Here is a 16,391-nt window from a genome sequence, read left to right on the forward strand (position 1 = left end):
TAATGTAGTGAAAAACACCAGAAGCTGGAAAGTAACCTCCTGCTGCTAGTGTAGTGGCAGCAGCTCCTACTGTGGAGGGCAGTGCTCCCACAAAATCGGGAATGTTTACCTAAAAACAGAAGGTGAGCCCTCCACTCTGGCAGCAAATGCTTCTCCTGTGTTTTACAAACTGTAGTTTGTAAAAGTTCACTGCCAAGCAATAGAGCTTGCAGAGCAGAGAAAAGTTGGAAGCTCCAAACGGTGCCTGGAGCAGACATAGCCTTGAAGGGCATTCCACTGCCTCCTCCCCAGGGACAGGCTTGATGCCAAGTGTTGAACCACGCCAGCATACATGACAGCCTACAAAAGTGTAGACTGGCAAAAAGCAAAGAAAAAATGTCAAATAGTATCTGCATGAGGGTCCATGGAAAGGTAACACACATTTGTCCCACAATAGAAAGATGTGTGTCTTTCCACAGTCTGATTACTAACTCTTTACATATTCACATTTCCACTGAACTCTGCTCTCTTTGATGGTTGCAGTTCTCCTCAGTTTTCTCTGAAACTGTGCTTTCCTTTAAACGGTTTCTTAGTACCTATGTATAACATTATTTTTATTATATCTTCAAAAGCTTTGCAATGGATAGGATAGAAGGGCAGCAAAGGAAGATTTTAGGATTGTCACTGAAAAAGCCAAAGATTGCAGCTTTGAGTCACACTCCCCAGCACCCCCCTCTTCCCACCCCTGGCTTAATGAAGAAACTAATGTTTATTTCCCTCAAAATATAACTGGTATAAATTTTTACAGTTTTACAGGAAGTCCTGGTTCCTTATGATCCCAGAAGAGAAAGGCACTCAGGCACAGTAAAGTGTGCAGTCTGTGGGATGCAGTTGGACAGGCCATCAAAAGCACAAGCAAACATTACTCTCAAACATTCCCAACAGTTCCTGAGTAACCAGAAGAAATTAAATGTGAAAATAAGAACAGAGAAATCTTGGAAAGAGCTGCTTTGGTCTGGATTAGAAAGAGCTTCTTGGTCTCCTTTTTTATGACAACATCAGGGAAGAAGGGCAAACACCATGTACTGGTCTAGGCACAAATGGCAGCAGAATCACATCTTTTTTGGGGCAAACATGGAAAACTGATTTTAACTTGTTTGTCTAGCTATGTTTGCAGTACTCCACTTGTACCTTTTGAATTTCAGGAGAAACATATGTTTTCCCCAGCTCCAATGCCCCAAGGAGGCAAAGTTACAAAAAAGCAGGTGTCTGTTGGTGACTGCCCATGCTGATCAAAATTTGCAGCTGCTCCCAGGCTGATTCTGCAACCACTTTTGCACTAACTGTTGAAGTATTAAAAACCTCCAGATTTAACCCAAGGGCTTGCAGCTGCAGACTACTCTCTGGAGAAGTTGTACTGCCCCATCCATGATTACTGTGAGAACCAAACTTTCTTTCTTCCATGAACTTCTCTACTCTGGATGTTTTAAGCCATCTTGCCTGTCCTGGCAAAGTAGTTTTTGGCATTAGGGTAGCTTACATAATATGGAAACAGAGTGGTTTCAGATGTTCAATCACTGTACTTGTGCATAGAAACAGTTGTAGTGAGCGTGCTGCATATGTAGACATATGAAATGTAGAGTGTACAAAGAAGGCAAATATAGTACCTGGAAGAAGAAAACAGAAACATTTGCATGCCCTTTTCCAGAAGACTTGGTGTAACAAAATGCTTTTTGAGGAAATCTTGGACATTATGCAAAGAAATGGCCTTTTTAGCAGGGACAGTTCTGTCCTTCCTGGACAATTTCCACAGGGGTCCACACAAACAAACTGAACCATAGCATACAAAGGACTGTGTGTGCCCAGGAAAATTCTTCATGGGAACCTCAAAGATGTGCTTGAGCTGAGTGATAGCTGGAACTCTAATATGAATATGTGAAAATGGTTGAATAAGAAAAGTCATATACATAACAGCTCTTTTCACCCAAAACCTGTGCTCTCATTTAGTAATGGTTTGATAAGTATGGGTAAAGTAAAAGCTACAACAGCCCAGCTCACAGAACAGGGAGCATGGAACAAAGTGAGAGGAAAGCTCCTTCCTATCTTCAGATTTTCCCATCCTCATCGCTGCTCTAATATCCTAATTCTGAATTAGGAAACTAAAAGCCACTCAAATTATCAGGCTCTGCACATACATCCTTCCATTTCATCAAGGCAAACAACACTGTTAAGGGTAAAGTAGCTCCCCTTCCTTTTCACAGAGGGTGCACCTACTGCTGTATGCTCTGTGACTTAATAGGTGCAAATTTGGATTTCTGTTATCCACCCCTATGACCTTTGCAGATGCCAGATTTGTTTCTTTATTTCTCCGCAAGTCTATTATTTAATAAAAAGTAATAGCTTTTTACAATTGAATTATATTTTATATTGTGCATTATGGTTGCCTAACAGACCATGAATGTTATTGTAGACTCTGTAGTTTATTCACCTGCCATAGTTACAAGGTATGGAAGATCTATGGGAATGGCCTGTGAAAGTACCATTGGTCTTGTTGCCATGACCTGCACAGAATGAAAATTAAAATCTGACTCTTAGTCATTCTTTAAATACCACTGACTGGTTTAAATAAATTTCTGAATACCTGAATACTCTTGTGTGAGACTTACAGCCCAGGAAATATGTAATTCCTGACCGTTCTCAAATCTCTTCCTCTTCCATGCCCATCTTCAGGCCTCTAGGTCATCTCAACATCGTTGCTCAAAAAAATGCTTTTATCAAAATGAGGTTTTAAAAAAATGTGCTTTCTCTTCAGAGTCCTTCTCCCCTCCTCCTGCATGCCTCTGCTGTAGACCCTTGTAGTCTGGGCTCAGGTAAAATACTGTAGTCTCACCTAGGCAGAGAAATGAATGTGGCTGTCCTTTAAACAACTACAAGCCATACACCACACCAGTCCCTGCACTCCAGGAATGTATTTCTGCATTTTGTCAGACCAAAACACCTTTCAGTCTTGAAAACTAGGCAGAAAGTTTTGAGTTTGTTCTAACATAAAAAACCCACTTCAAACCCCTCTCAATAGAATAAGCATGCTGCAGCTGGCTTTGCTTGGAATTACATTATTTTGGCAAGGTCAGACGGCCACCATTCTTGAGGAACTTCCCTCTGTTCCACTGCACAGATGTTGCAGTGCGTTTTTGTGTTATCTACCAGACCTTCAACAGTTAGCCCAGCATCCACCTTTCCCTTCATGATTGGTGGGAGTACTGTGTTAGAGTGCCTTCAGCACTGACAGTGCCTCACCGCTGAGAAGAGAAAGTTACAGCAGAAGCTTAAATACTTAATTTTAAAATCAGGTTTTACTTCAATAAATAAATAAAAGTTGACTTGCTGCAGATAGAATAGCAGCTTAACATTGGTCTGCTCAATGTTTCAATGCGATGAATCAAGAGGTCGTGACAAAAGGCAGTGACTGAAAAGATGACTCCTTGAAGGCAACAGTGGGAGTGTCTCAAATCGTGCAATATATATCACCAACAGCTCAGGGAGCTGTTTAGGTTCAGCTGGCAAGCTGGATTATTACATGCCTCTTTGAAGTTTGTGGGGTAAGTATTTCTCCAAGAAAATGTAATTTCTAATTTGTATTCTTTTAGATGGAAAAAAAAAAAAGATATTATGTTTAAGACAGGTATGTAAAAACACAGCATATGCAGTAATTTTACCTTGCCTTCTCAATATATCCTATAGTGTTTGACTGTCAAATACTTTTAGGTGTGCAAAATGTGTGGCTTGTGCACCACATCACTGAGTAGAAAGAGTTATTTTTCATTTAAAGCCTGTTGTAGCATCAAAACTATCCTTTTATAATTTTAATAATTGTGAATAAAGGCATTTCTCTTTTCTCAGTCCTACTCCCTGACAAAACCCATATATTATATATATGTATATATTTATATAATTTATATATATATATGTAGATATAGATATAGGTATAGGTATAGATATTGATATAGATATATGCATGATTGTGCTAAAAAGCATCAGCAGAGATTAAATGTCTGAAACAGGACCACAGGAAAACCCTAAATTTACATGTCAGCATCTAAGCAGCTGTCTTACAGAACAACTTACTCTTATTATTGCCATAAATTACAGAAAAGCAACCTCCAAATTTGTGGCTGATTGTACTAAGAAGTACACAAAGACTGTAATGGGTTGTCTAAATATGATTTAAAGATCAAGAGCAGCCAGAGAAGAAATTAAATATTAAGTTTGCATTGCCTCAAACACCATTCAGAGCCCTCTGGATGGACATAGGGAAGCTCATTCATTCAATGTTATATTTATTATATTGAAGGGTGGATGAAATTTTCTATTTCCTAAAAGGCAAGTACAAGGTACTATCTTGCTGCCAGTATCTTGTTGAAAGAAAACAAACACACCTTCTTATGTAAATGGATCAGCAGTTACAATATTTCTAATGATCACAGAATTTGAAGGCTTCACATCATTCACTGGTTCAGCATCACAAAACCAGCAATGAACTGGAAGTTTCTGGGCTATTGGCAGTACTTTTTAAAACAAGTACTACACATTGTGACCCTAAAGTCGTATTTCTGTTTGCTTTAGGTAACGCTGATTTCACAATGGGCTCCATCAGTGAAGCAAATGCAGAATTTTGTTTTGATGCATTCAAAGAGTTGAAATTTCACCATCCCAACGACAACATCTTTTATTGCCCCCTGAGCATGATTGCAGCCTTGGCCATGGTCTATCTGGGAGCAAGAAATAACACTGAGGATCAGATGGAGAAGGTAAGTTACATAAATGGGTACAAACTCTCTTTGATCCTATTCAAAGAGGCAGAAGATTGTCCATTTATATCTTCCAAACCCGCCTAGCCAAATAATGGCTTTCCAAATTATGGAATTCCTTTTCACTTATTGCATCTCCCCAGGAAGGGCAAGAACAGCCTTTGGTTTTCATTACGGAAGAGCAGTTTTGGAGGATGGTTAAGGCAGGTCTCTTGCTTCAGCTTATATTATCTCAGAGACCTGATTCCTTCCAGGTGGAAAGGACAACTCAAAACATACAAAAGATGAAATGTTTGGAAAACAAGAGTCATAGTTACAAATACAATTCCTTAAGGCTGTAGCTGATTTTCGGACATTGCCATTAACTGGAAAAGAAGGGATTTAAGCTGAAGATCACATTCACAAATTTTCAGTGTGATGCCTGGTTGAAAGCTCACATGAAATTTTTCAGTTCATCTATGTGCTAATCAGACTTGGATAGTGAAAACCTACAGTTTTAGCACAAACATCAGTGACTGTCAGTGGACTTCACATTCTTAATTTCTACTTTCAATTGCAGGTTCTTCACTTTGACAAAATTGCAGGACTTGGAAGTATCCAGACCAAGGTACAGAAGTCTAAGGTACATTGATTTATCTTTCACATCCTTTTCCTGAGAATAGACTGTTCTGATTTGTGCTTTTAGCAGTTTCAACACCTTGCCAAACCTTTGCTAATTCTCTTAATTTAAGAGATGTAAGTTAAAAAAATCATACAACAAACCACTAAATCCCAAAGAACAACAGCGACAAAACAAATGCCAAGCAAACAACCACCAGCAAAAGAAACTAACAAAAAAATAAACCCCGAAACACCACCAGAATAAGAAGACAGGCTGCACATATTGCAAGTGGTAGGACAGGGTGCTTTGGGCATCAGGATACACTTTAGTGTAAATGAGCTCCACACCTGCAAATGCTGCTGGGGTGCAGCACTTGAAAGGGTCTCAGTACCTGAAGCCAGGGTACAGTAGACAGACTTGCAGCTGAGACTCCAAAGTGGGACAGGAAGATGCCTCAGTAGAAAAAAGCCCAGAATCCTCAAAGGATGGAAAGTAACCACACTCTTACAAAGCTACAGGAATTTTTCCAGCCTCCAATTCCCACTGCTACCTCAATAGAACCATGAAGGGTACCAGTACCTCGATACCACCTGTGTGCTTCTATCCATGTTAATCTACTGCCTCTGTAAAGATAACAAAAGCCAAGGAACCTGGTCTGTCCCCATTCACTTGGCATCCAAAACACAAGGGGGGACTTAAAAAAGATGAAACTTTTTTTTTTTTAAATTTAAATAAAGGTAGTATATCTAAAGCTAGAGCATTTAGGGACTGATTAAGCATTTAGAAAGCAACTGTTCAACAGAGTTGAAATAAAGCCCCACCTACTGTTTATCATCGTGCAGTTTTCTTAAATGCTTTTAGCCTTTGTCGCTACTGGGACTTGAGAGAGGTGATCCATTTTTTCTCTGTATTACAAAACACTTCCTGACTCCCTTCCCATCTAGCTCTCTTCCATCTGCAGCTTCTGCAAAAAAAATGCCATGAAAGTGCAAGCAGCACCTGGGAATTAGAGCCTTTGTACCTATGGCAAGTCACCAATTTCAATAATTAACCACTTGGATGAGTGGCATCATAGGCTGTGAGAGAATGATACGCCATTAGCTTCTTATTCTGAACATCCCTCCCATGGAACTCTTAGGTTCTGTTACATGTTCATTTGTAAAGGTTCAAACACTGTGTGTTTTCCCATGTTATTTGTACCTTATAAATGATCCTCTATCTCATAAAATAACCTAATAGCTATACCTTTTTGTCTTCTTATCAACAACTCAGTGTGGCAAGTCTGTGAATATCCATCTGCTGTTTAAAGAAATTCTCTCTGATATCACTGCACCAGAAGCCAATTATTCACTGCACATTGCCAACAGACTTTATGCTGAAAAGACAAGTCAGATCCTACCGGTAAGTGATCTCTTGCTAAACCCTGTAAAATTCTGTAATCCGGGAGAACTGGCCAGAGTAGGTGACCAGTTAATCCAATAGTCCCTACTGGTGTGGATTTACATGGCTTTTCCCTTTGCCATGGCCCTGGCAACAGTCTAAATGTAAAGCATTTTGAGGCAAAAAATATGGCCCTATTAAAAAAATGAATGGAGTAATAAACAAAATTATTAGTAATTGAACTTCTCATTCCCCACTTGCTACCCCAAAACATTTAATTTTAAATGGTTGTTCGGGTTTTTTTCAGAAAATAATTTGATGTTGGCATATCTCTTCACTTGAAAACTCACCTCAAAAACAAATTTTGAAAGTGTCAAAATCTTTCTTTCACATTTTCAAAACAAAAGATACAAATATTCTAAATCAAAGGAACTTCTTATTTTTAAAAATAAGAAAAAATGCTTTAAAAAAAGGAAGAGGACTTAGATGATAAAGCAGTCTAAAATAAACCTGAAAACATGGGGTTTGGATCAGGCTTTCTTCCCAAAATTCTTAAATATATTTTTAATAAATACATTTTTAATATATGCTTTTGACTGGTCACGTAAAGATGTCAGATCTGAAATGGTCATGAAACAAAATAATTTTTCTGATTCAATTTTAGCAAATTCTTTCAGAAAGTAAGCAATGAGAACACCTTAACCATGACAACACTATTTATTAGCCATATTTTATTTCACTTTCACATTGTTTATAAAAAAATGACTAGTTCACTGGCTACAGTTAATTTGTGTCTTTACAGATCTACTTAAAGTGTGTGAAGAAACTGTACAGATCTGGTCTAGAAACGGTCAACTTCAAAACAGCATCAAATCAAGCCAGACAACGCATTAATTCCTGGGTGAAAAATCAGACAAATGGTAAGTCAGACAAGATTATGACATATACTTCTCTCTGACAACTGTATTTTAGCAATTTCTGAAACATTAGAGGAGAAATTTCCTCCTCCTGTCACCATTAGTGGATATTTTCTGTGTAAAGGGATGACTCTATTGCACCTGTGTGGCAGTGATAGAGTGTTTTAAATACATCTGGCAAAGGCAGAGGTGCCACAATATGGACACTTAATATGTACATTTTATATTCACACTTCTTGTGTCTGGAGGGATTAACTCATACAAGATTAGTTCCTGTTTCTCTAGAACATTGGCATCTTTTTACAAGGGTGTACTGAATAGGTAAGAAGTTAGCTTCCAGGGGAGAAAGTAATGCACACTAAGCTGATGGTGGGAAGTAAATGATTCAGAATCTTGTGTGCATTTATTGTGTTGAGGTGGGAGGAAAAACCTAGAGTAAATTGTGAGAAACAAACACACTGAGAAAGAGAAAATCTGTGCTGGTTCTTCCCTCTCCCTTCTTTTCTATATAAATATTTCTTTATCCAAGCATTGATTAGGAATGTTCCTGGGAATCTATAACAGTCTTAAACCTACCTGAATTTCTTGCAGAAATGTCTGGCCAGATGCCAGTCTTTCAGTGTATTATTAAATCAGCCTCATGAACCTTAATTCCATGTGCAGACTTTTGAAGAAGGAAAAGTCAAACGAAGGAGAAATATTTTGATTGACTTCTAAAATGCAAGACTGCTGCTATGAAACTTACCACTCTGTGCCCTATTTCTTTCTTAAAGGACAGATCCAGGAATTCCTTGAACCAAGCTCTGTTAATCCTCAGACTGTGCTGGTCCTTGTGAATGCCATTTACTTCAAAGGGATATGGAAAACTGCATTTAAAGAAGAACACACTTGGGAAGTGCCCTTCAATGTGACTGAGGTGAGGGGCACAGACACAGTTTCTGGCCAGATGTATATTTGTTGTATTTACAGTTCTGTTGTCATTGGCTGATTTATCTGGGTGCCTCACTCTAGAGATTTAGCTGTGTCTGACAGAGCAAACCAACAGATGAGACAAAAATGGAGACACAGCCCTTCTCCAAAGGCAGCATGATTGAAAATTGAGTCCTGTCCTTTCAAAGTACATTTGTCTGACCAAAGAAAAAGATTGCTGCTCCCACATCACATCATCTCATTTTTGTTTTTGCAGCAAGAGAGCAGACCAGTGCAAATGATGTATCAGAACAACACCTTCAAAGTGGCAAGAGTGGCTGAAGACAAAATTAAGATCTTGGAGCTTCCGTACACCAGTGGAGAGCTGAGCCTGTTGGTGCTGCTGCCTGATGACATCTCTGGCCTGGCACAGGTATGGCCTGGCAGGGCAAGCAGAAGAATTATGACTTCAGTGGGGCTTGGCTACTGTCAGACTTTTGCTGTCCATTGACGTCCCAGCTTCCCACCCTACGGCTGTGCTGGGCAGGCAGGGGAGCACAAAATCTGTCCAGGTGCTCAGGCAGAGCCTCTTAGGAGAGTCCTGAGCTCAGTTTTATAAAATGAAGGTAAAGCATTGTAGTGCTGCTGCAGCCCTGCAGAAGAAGATGTATATATGGACAATGTTATTAAGATTACCCATCTGTACTCAAGAAAGGAAAAAAAAAACCCTGCAGTTTAAAATATATGAACAATTACATCCATTTCAGTAATATTTTTTAATTATAGAGTTATTACAGATGTAAAAGAGTTTGCATTTGTTAGGTTCTACCAACTGTAGGTAAATTTTCATGGCCTTGTTTTTGCAATCTTTCACAAGCTGACTAATTTTCTCTTCTGTGAAACTGTTGGGTTGTGCCTCATGAGACAGAAGATTACTTAGACAAAGGGGAATGTGTGAAGCTGGTAAAGAACTGAGGAAAAGGAGAGTGACACAGGCAGTACTGGGGAGGCAATTAATAAAATACCAGAAGGATGTAAATAAGATGAGCTTCAGGAACCATTCTGGTTGCAGTTTTACTTTTATGATAGCCTTGACAGAAATGAATGGTAAGAAGAATTTGGATTTACATCCCAGGCATTTCATTTCCTGCCTCTCTTTGCAGCTGGAGAACAAAATCAGCTATGAAAAACTCATGGAGTGGACCAGTTCCAATGTGATGGAAAAGAAGAGGGTGAGAGTGTACCTCCCACGCATGAAGATTGAGGAGAAATATAACCTCACATCTGTCTTGACATCCTTGGGTATGACCGACCTGTTCAGCCCCTCAGCCAACCTCTCTGGCATCTCTTCAGCAGAGAGCCTGAGGATATCTGAGGCCATTCACCAGGCATACGTGGAAGTCACTGAAGAGGGCACTGAGGAGGCTGGGTCAGCAGATGACATAGAAGACATCCAACAGTCCTCTGAGGTTGAAGAGTTCAGGGCTGACCACCCATTCCTTTTCTTGATCAAACACAATCCAAGCAACCTGATACTTTTCTTTGGTAGATATTGTTATCCCTAAAGAGAAAATGGCTGGAAATAATGCTTGCCTATCCCTAAGAAACAGACCTCCTTTACTCTAGTATTGTAGTATAATATCATATCTTCAATATTTTCTGCAAGTGGAAAGGCTACTCTAAGTTGTGCTGTTTCCTGAAGCTTCCATAGCAAAGACACACCTGCAGGTGAGGAAGTAGCAGCAGTGTGTTTGCTCCTTTCCCTTCTCAGACTGGTTTCAGTGTTGATTGAGCCAAGCAAAGACTAAGCCCGGAGAGAATACAGACCCTCACAGGCCAGGAAGGGGTCAAATGATTTTCACTTGAAGACACAGTTGCAGACAGGGCTCCAAGTCTTTGGTATTCCATTATGTAGAAAGCCATGGGGTGTTCTCATCCTGTTCCCTGGTACTATCCTGCTAACAAACCCATGCAGTTCCCAAAGCACTGGCTTTGAGATCCCCAGTCTGGAGGAGATGCTTGTGGACAAGATTCTGCTATGCAGGACATTAATTGGTGCCTGCATAAATTTTATTTTTTTACTTCTCTGTTGGGAATGGTGCACATATCCACTATGACCAGAGTGGTTCTCTCACCATGAGGACCTCATGTAATACTGAATTTCTTTCAGAGGTTCTCCAAAGTCATGGGGATTTTCCCTTCTACTTCAGAATGTTCAAGGAGATCTAATTTTGTCTACGTGCTGTGTCTTGTCACAGAGCACAGATCCAAAGCCTGAAACATGGATATCTGGATGATCCAGGACACAGAACTGCCAAGAAAAAGAGTTATATGAATTCTTGTTTAAAACATTGGAAATCTCTTCAAATTTGGGAACATTTTGATTTTTCTGGAAAATCCTGTAAGGGATGTTAAAAAATCTGATTTCTCAATGGGAGTTTTGTGAATAAACACAGCTTTAAAAATAATTTTAAAAAGCTTTAAAAATAATTCTTGTCTCTATTTATCTTGCTTAGCAAGTAAACTTCTATTTCTTCCTGGAAAGCTCTCAGTTGCTCAAAACTCAAGAACATTATTATTCCATGGATATAGCTGGGTTTCTTTGTCCCCATGGTAGTTCAAGACATCTCTTGTTTTCAAGAAATACATGAGAATCCTAATTGTCTCTGTCTTTTTCTTATGTGTCCACTTGTATCTCCAAATATGGATCTATTGGCACAATGTTATGACCTGTTTTCATTCTAATCATATGTTATTGATTTTGATGCACATAATTGATTTTTTCTTTCTTAACACAATAAAGTCACAAGTGCTTGTCATGAAATTATGAGAATTTTCCTAATTTTCTGGGTGACTAACCCTTAAAATATTATCATATTGGTAACTGTTGTGAGCAAAATGTGATTTAGTACAAAATCCTCCAGTTTTTAGTGTGAATAAAGTATGTAGATATGAAGTTTCCTACCCTTTTATGAAATAAATGAATGCACACATCTAGAGTTTGATTCCTCTCTGTAGTACTAATTACCAAGAAATAGTCTAGTGAAATATTAGCTTGTTCTTATGTATTTTTCAATATAATTCCAATGGGTATTAAAGATGTCATATCAGTCAGATAAATATTTCAAGGAAAAACTATTCCAGCAACTCTGCCATTTGAAATGATGAAATCATCTGAAAAATCATATAACTCAAAGGGCATAAGAAAGAATAAGCAGATGGACAGCTTTTAGGCAAAGCATTTCCCCTCTGAAAGTTTTGAGAGCAGGTACTCTGCTGTTAATATCAGCTATTCCAATAATAAGGTACAGGGGAAACCCTGAATGTACATACAGACTGGGCAGTAAGTTGCTGGAGAGCTGTCCCATGGAAAGGGACCTGTGGGTCCTGGTTGATGGCAAGTTGAACACGAGCCAGCAGTGCCCTGGCAGCCAGGAGGGACAGCCCTGTCCTGGGGGACATCAGGCACAGCATGGCCAGCTGGGCACGGGAGGGGATTGTCCTGCTCTGCTCTGAGCTGGAGCGGCCTCACCTCCAGTGCTGGGGGCAGTTCTGGGTGCCACAATATAAAAAAGACAATAAACTCTTGGGGAGCATCCAAAGGAGGTTTATGAGGATGATAAAGGGACTTGAGGGGAAGCTATAGAAGGAGCAGCTGAGATGTTGATTTGTTCAACCTGGAGAAGAAGAGATTGAGTGGGGACCTTATTGCAGCTTACAGCTTCCTCCTTCCTGGTGGGGAAGCAGAGGACTAGGAACTCGTCTCCTCTCTGGTGACTCATAACAGACGCTGAAGGAATATCAGGCATTTGTGTCAGGGTAGGCTTAGGTTAGATACTAGGAAAAGGTTCTTCAACCAGAGGGTGTTTGGGTGCTGGAACAGGCTCCCCAGAGAAGTGGTCACAGCACCAGCCTGACAGAGCTCAAGAAGTGTTTGAACAACAATTTTGGGTACATGCTGGGGTTGTTGTATGCAGGGCCAGAAGTTGGACTTCATGATCCTGATGGGTCCCTTCTAACTCAGGACATTCTATGATTCTATGATTTTATTTCCACATTAACATGTAGCGTGGCATGATGAAAGCAGGTCTGTAGAGGAAAGAAGGTGATCCTACCTATCTGACATCCACGTTATTTGAATATCATCAGGATGTTTGTGATATAGACTCAGTTGTTTTTCAGTGGTAATAGTATATACTATTATGTATAATAGTAGCTATTTCACCTAGTACATTTTAATTCTTTTTCTTTAGAAATTAAAGCAGTCTAAATGGTTCCAAGAGAAGCAAAATTTCAACACCTCGAGGCTTGCCATAAGCAGTTTAATCACTTTCTGCATCTCTTGTAGCCAGAAGCACTTGATCCAGTCTGTTAAATTTAAAAGCCTGTACACTTAAACAATAAGATTTAAAAAAGGTTGCATTTGAAAATTATCCTTACTGTAAATATTAAACTGGAACGTGCTTAAAGTACAAAGATATGTCTCAGTCACCAATGTTGTTTCCTGAACAACAGTAATGGTCAAAATGAGGGAATGGGAAAAAAGCAGAGTGGCACGAGACTCAGGCAAGCTTCCCCTTTCCAAAAAGACAGGAGGCAGTAAAAAGTGCAAATTCAGAAATACTGTACTAAACCTGCAACTTGCTTTAATATTTTTTTTAACAATATCAAAATGCTCCATAAGTTTTTAATGAAAAAAGACAAAAATAAATAAGCCTCGAAAATATCCTTGTTGCAACTGGCATTTTTGTCACAGCCTTCCAAAAGGTTTTCTGAAGAACTGAGACCCTTTCTCTCTTACAGACTTCTGTGCAGTACCAGAAATAAGGCTTAGTAGATAACAAAACAAAATCTGAAACCTTCCACACCTAGTGGTACAAATTGCACCCCTCCAGCAAGCACAAAGAGACATCCAAGGGTCAGCCACTATGAGGTAACTTTTCTCTCTGTTCAGCATGGAAACAATACTTGTCTGTGAAATGTGCCATACATTCCCATTCCAAGTCCTTCATCCACATCACTGTACTTTGCACATTAATGTGTAATAACCCTGCTCTCTCCATCTCCCTTGAGATCTTCCTCTAGATATAATATGCAAGCAGAGAACAGCTGAGACTGGAAGTGACATCTGCTGATTTTCTATTCCAAGCTCCCTCTTTCAATCAGAGTCAGCTACAGCAGGTTACTTGGAATCATGTCCTTCTGGGTTTTGAATATTTCCAAGGATGGAGACACCACAGCTTCCTTGGGCAATGTGGATTTACCTCCCTATCCAAAAGAAAATGTATTTTCTTATGTTTAAATGTAATTTCTGATATTTCAGGTCGCGTTCCTTCTCTCTTGCCTGTTCACAGGAGAAAGTCTAGCTCCATCTTTTTGTTACCCTCCCATCAAGAAGGTTATGTGCACAGATAAGATCCCCCTGCACTTTCTCCTCTCCAGGGTAACAAGCCCTATGTCTCTAAGCCTCTCCTCTCATGACAGACACTTGAATCATTTAATCATCTTCTCTGGTCCTGCTCCTGTATATCCCCATCTCTTTTGTAATGAAAAGCCCATAGCCAGACAGAGCATTCCATCTGTGGTCCCACCAGTGCTGAGCAGAGGGACAGGAAAGCCTCCCTTTACCTGCTGGCAGTCCTTTTTCTAAGGCATTCTCTTGTGCTGTTGACTGTTTTCACCACAAGGACACATTGCTGATTCACGGTCAACTTGGTGTCTGCCAGGCCTCCCAGTTCTTTTTTGCAAAGCTAACATGAGGGCACGGACCCTTGTGCAGTGACATTTCTCTTTTCTGCAGCAGTCTTTTTCCTGCAGGAGACATGACAGGAATATTGTCAAGAATCTCAGTAGGCTGCTCTTCAGAGGAGAGGAAGGCTTTGTGGAAGGAAGTCTGTGTTGAAACAAACCAAGAGATTAGTTTATCCTATTTTGTGCAAAAGAAAAATGCTATTTTTCCTGGGAGTATGTGCCGAGATAAGGGACATGCTGGGCAGATTTCCAGTGAGTGAAGGGAGGTAATGTAACAGGCATGGTGACATGGGCAGTGTTAGTCACAGACCGCCAAAACAGGCTTCTCTGTGGGGAGGGACACTGGTAACTGAGCTCCCATGTGGCACAGCCAGTTAACTGCCCTGACAATGCCAGTGGCCATCTTTCCTGCCCTGTGCTGGAATGTAAGGCCCTCGTTACCTTGCTGCCTCCCTAGGAGCCAGTGAGTATGGCTACACACAGTGTCACCCTAGCTGCTGGCTGGTTCCATGGACTTGAGGGATGAATAAGGGACTTCACGTGTGCTGTGGTGACTGCTAAATGGACAGCTGTGTGTGCTGGTCCAGAATCTGCACAGCCACAGACTCTGGATGTTGTGTGCACTGCTAAGCAGATGCAGTAAGGGTGAGTGACTTGTGACCAAATCCATCACGGGATCCTTCTGAAGATGCCTTCACTGGAGAAATTCACTCTGCCAACACTAAGGTATGCACAGCCCTGTCACAGCCTGAGTGAGCAAGGCAGCACTGAAAGAAAAGATGCCTAGCACTTCAGGATGGCACAAGGCTGCCAATGAAAGATACCAGGTGGGCTAAGAGCTCCTGTCTGAAGGGGCTTGACCAGATACCAAAAGTTTCTTCAGACTGGGGAAAGAACATGGTCCTACAGGACAACTGAGAGAGAAACCATCATTGATTAGTTACAGCACCAAGGTCTGTAGTGGCAGCTAATTGAACAATCACTGGCACTCACTCTGAGTAAGACAAACATGAAACAATCAAAATGCTCCTTTCCACTGACAAAAGAACAGCAGCATGGATGCAAACTAAATCTTGAGCTCTGTATGGGAGGTTGTGATTGGATGAGAGGCTTTGGTCTGTGAGCTGACCTGGACTTCATATCCTTTTGTAAAGGTCCAAATGTCCAAGAGTCTGTTGGTTTAGGGACAGCTCCACAATGAAATGCCTGGCAGAGGAAAGGGCAACTGAGCCTTAGCTGACCTCCTTCTTGGGACAAGCATTGTCAAACAAGGATATGTGGATGAACACATCCTTTTGTGTTTGTGCTGCATTACACAGCTGTGCTGGACAGGGCAGTACATTATCTTCTCTCTGAGGAAGCGTTTCAACTGCAGGAAGCTTTGCTTAATCTCACTGGACTCCATGATTGATATAAAGTTGCTCAGTTCACTATATTCTATTCCTCTCATATTCTTACAATTCTGTGCTGGTAGCTGATCATAATCAAGTTTTTTACTTAGTTGTGGAATGAGTTAGTTGCTTCTGCAACTTGTTTTACATTAATCATTCATTTGACCAATAAAAAATTGAAATGCTAACAAAAACAGTAATCTGGGTTGTGCATTAACACACTTCTCAAGCAGTGGAACTGCCCCTTCTCTACTGTAAACCAAAAAATTTCTTCCATTACTGAATATATTCAACTCAGAAATATTTTGCTAACAACATTAACTCTGTGAGTTGGCTGTTACAAAACACCTGTACCAGCTCATGGGACATCTTTGTAACCACGAAGTTACAGGATGTCTATGATGATACAAATGTGATTCAGGTAGATGGTGCACAAGTACCAAGGTGGCTCACATATGGTGAGCTGAAGCACTGACAATTCGATTGTCAAGGAAAAAGACTCAAGGCATATTCAAACGTTAGAAGTGACAGGGACGAACATACTGGCTAATCCTTGGCCTTCTGAGCAGTCAAGTACACTGCAATGGACCATGGCCACGAGTGTAGAAGGCAGTTTGAACAGAAACAAGGCAGTCTCATGATGGAAAGGCAAAGG

The 16,391-nt window shown here is 40.4% G+C and overlaps 1 protein-coding gene across 2 annotated transcripts; it reads left to right on the top strand.

Moving 5' to 3' along the window:
• The first annotated feature begins 4,619 nt into the window (after positions 1-4,619).
• LOC102100137 (ovalbumin-like) lies at positions 4,620-10,159 on the top strand. Of its 2 annotated transcripts, none has more exons than XM_005526482.1 (7): positions 4,620-4,787; positions 5,347-5,394; positions 6,661-6,789; positions 7,571-7,688; positions 8,459-8,601; positions 8,872-9,027; positions 9,758-10,159. In XM_005526482.1, exons 1-7 carry the CDS (start codon positions 4,620-4,622, stop codon positions 10,157-10,159), a joined length of 1,164 nt encoding a protein of 387 aa, XP_005526539.1. The 2 variants fall into 2 exon arrangements, with proteins under 2 accessions (XP_005526539.1, XP_087914154.1); XM_088058028.1 differs by having other exon boundaries at positions 5,347-5,381; positions 6,645-6,789.
• The last annotated feature ends 6,232 nt before the right edge of the window (positions 10,160-16,391 follow it).

Source organism: Pseudopodoces humilis, chromosome 1, assembly GCF_049639895.1.
Source record: "Pseudopodoces humilis isolate 2021_Gansu_Grassland_sample_001 chromosome 1, ASM4963989v1, whole genome shotgun sequence".
NCBI classification, from domain to species: Eukaryota; Metazoa; Chordata; class Aves; order Passeriformes; family Paridae; genus Pseudopodoces; species Pseudopodoces humilis.

Excerpts from the sequence above, each read along its gene's own strand:
- LOC102100137 (XM_088058028.1), top strand. The coding sequence starts at position 4,620 with ATGGGCTCCATCAGTGAAGCAAATGCAGAATTTTGTTTTGATGCATTC. Across the intron at positions 7,689-8,458 it reads GGTGAAAAATCAGACAAATG|GACAGATCCAGGAATTCCTT; the intron begins GTAAGTCAGACA and ends TCTTTCTTAAAG. Across the intron at positions 8,602-8,871 it reads TGCCCTTCAATGTGACTGAG|CAAGAGAGCAGACCAGTGCA; the intron begins GTGAGGGGCACA and ends TTGTTTTTGCAG.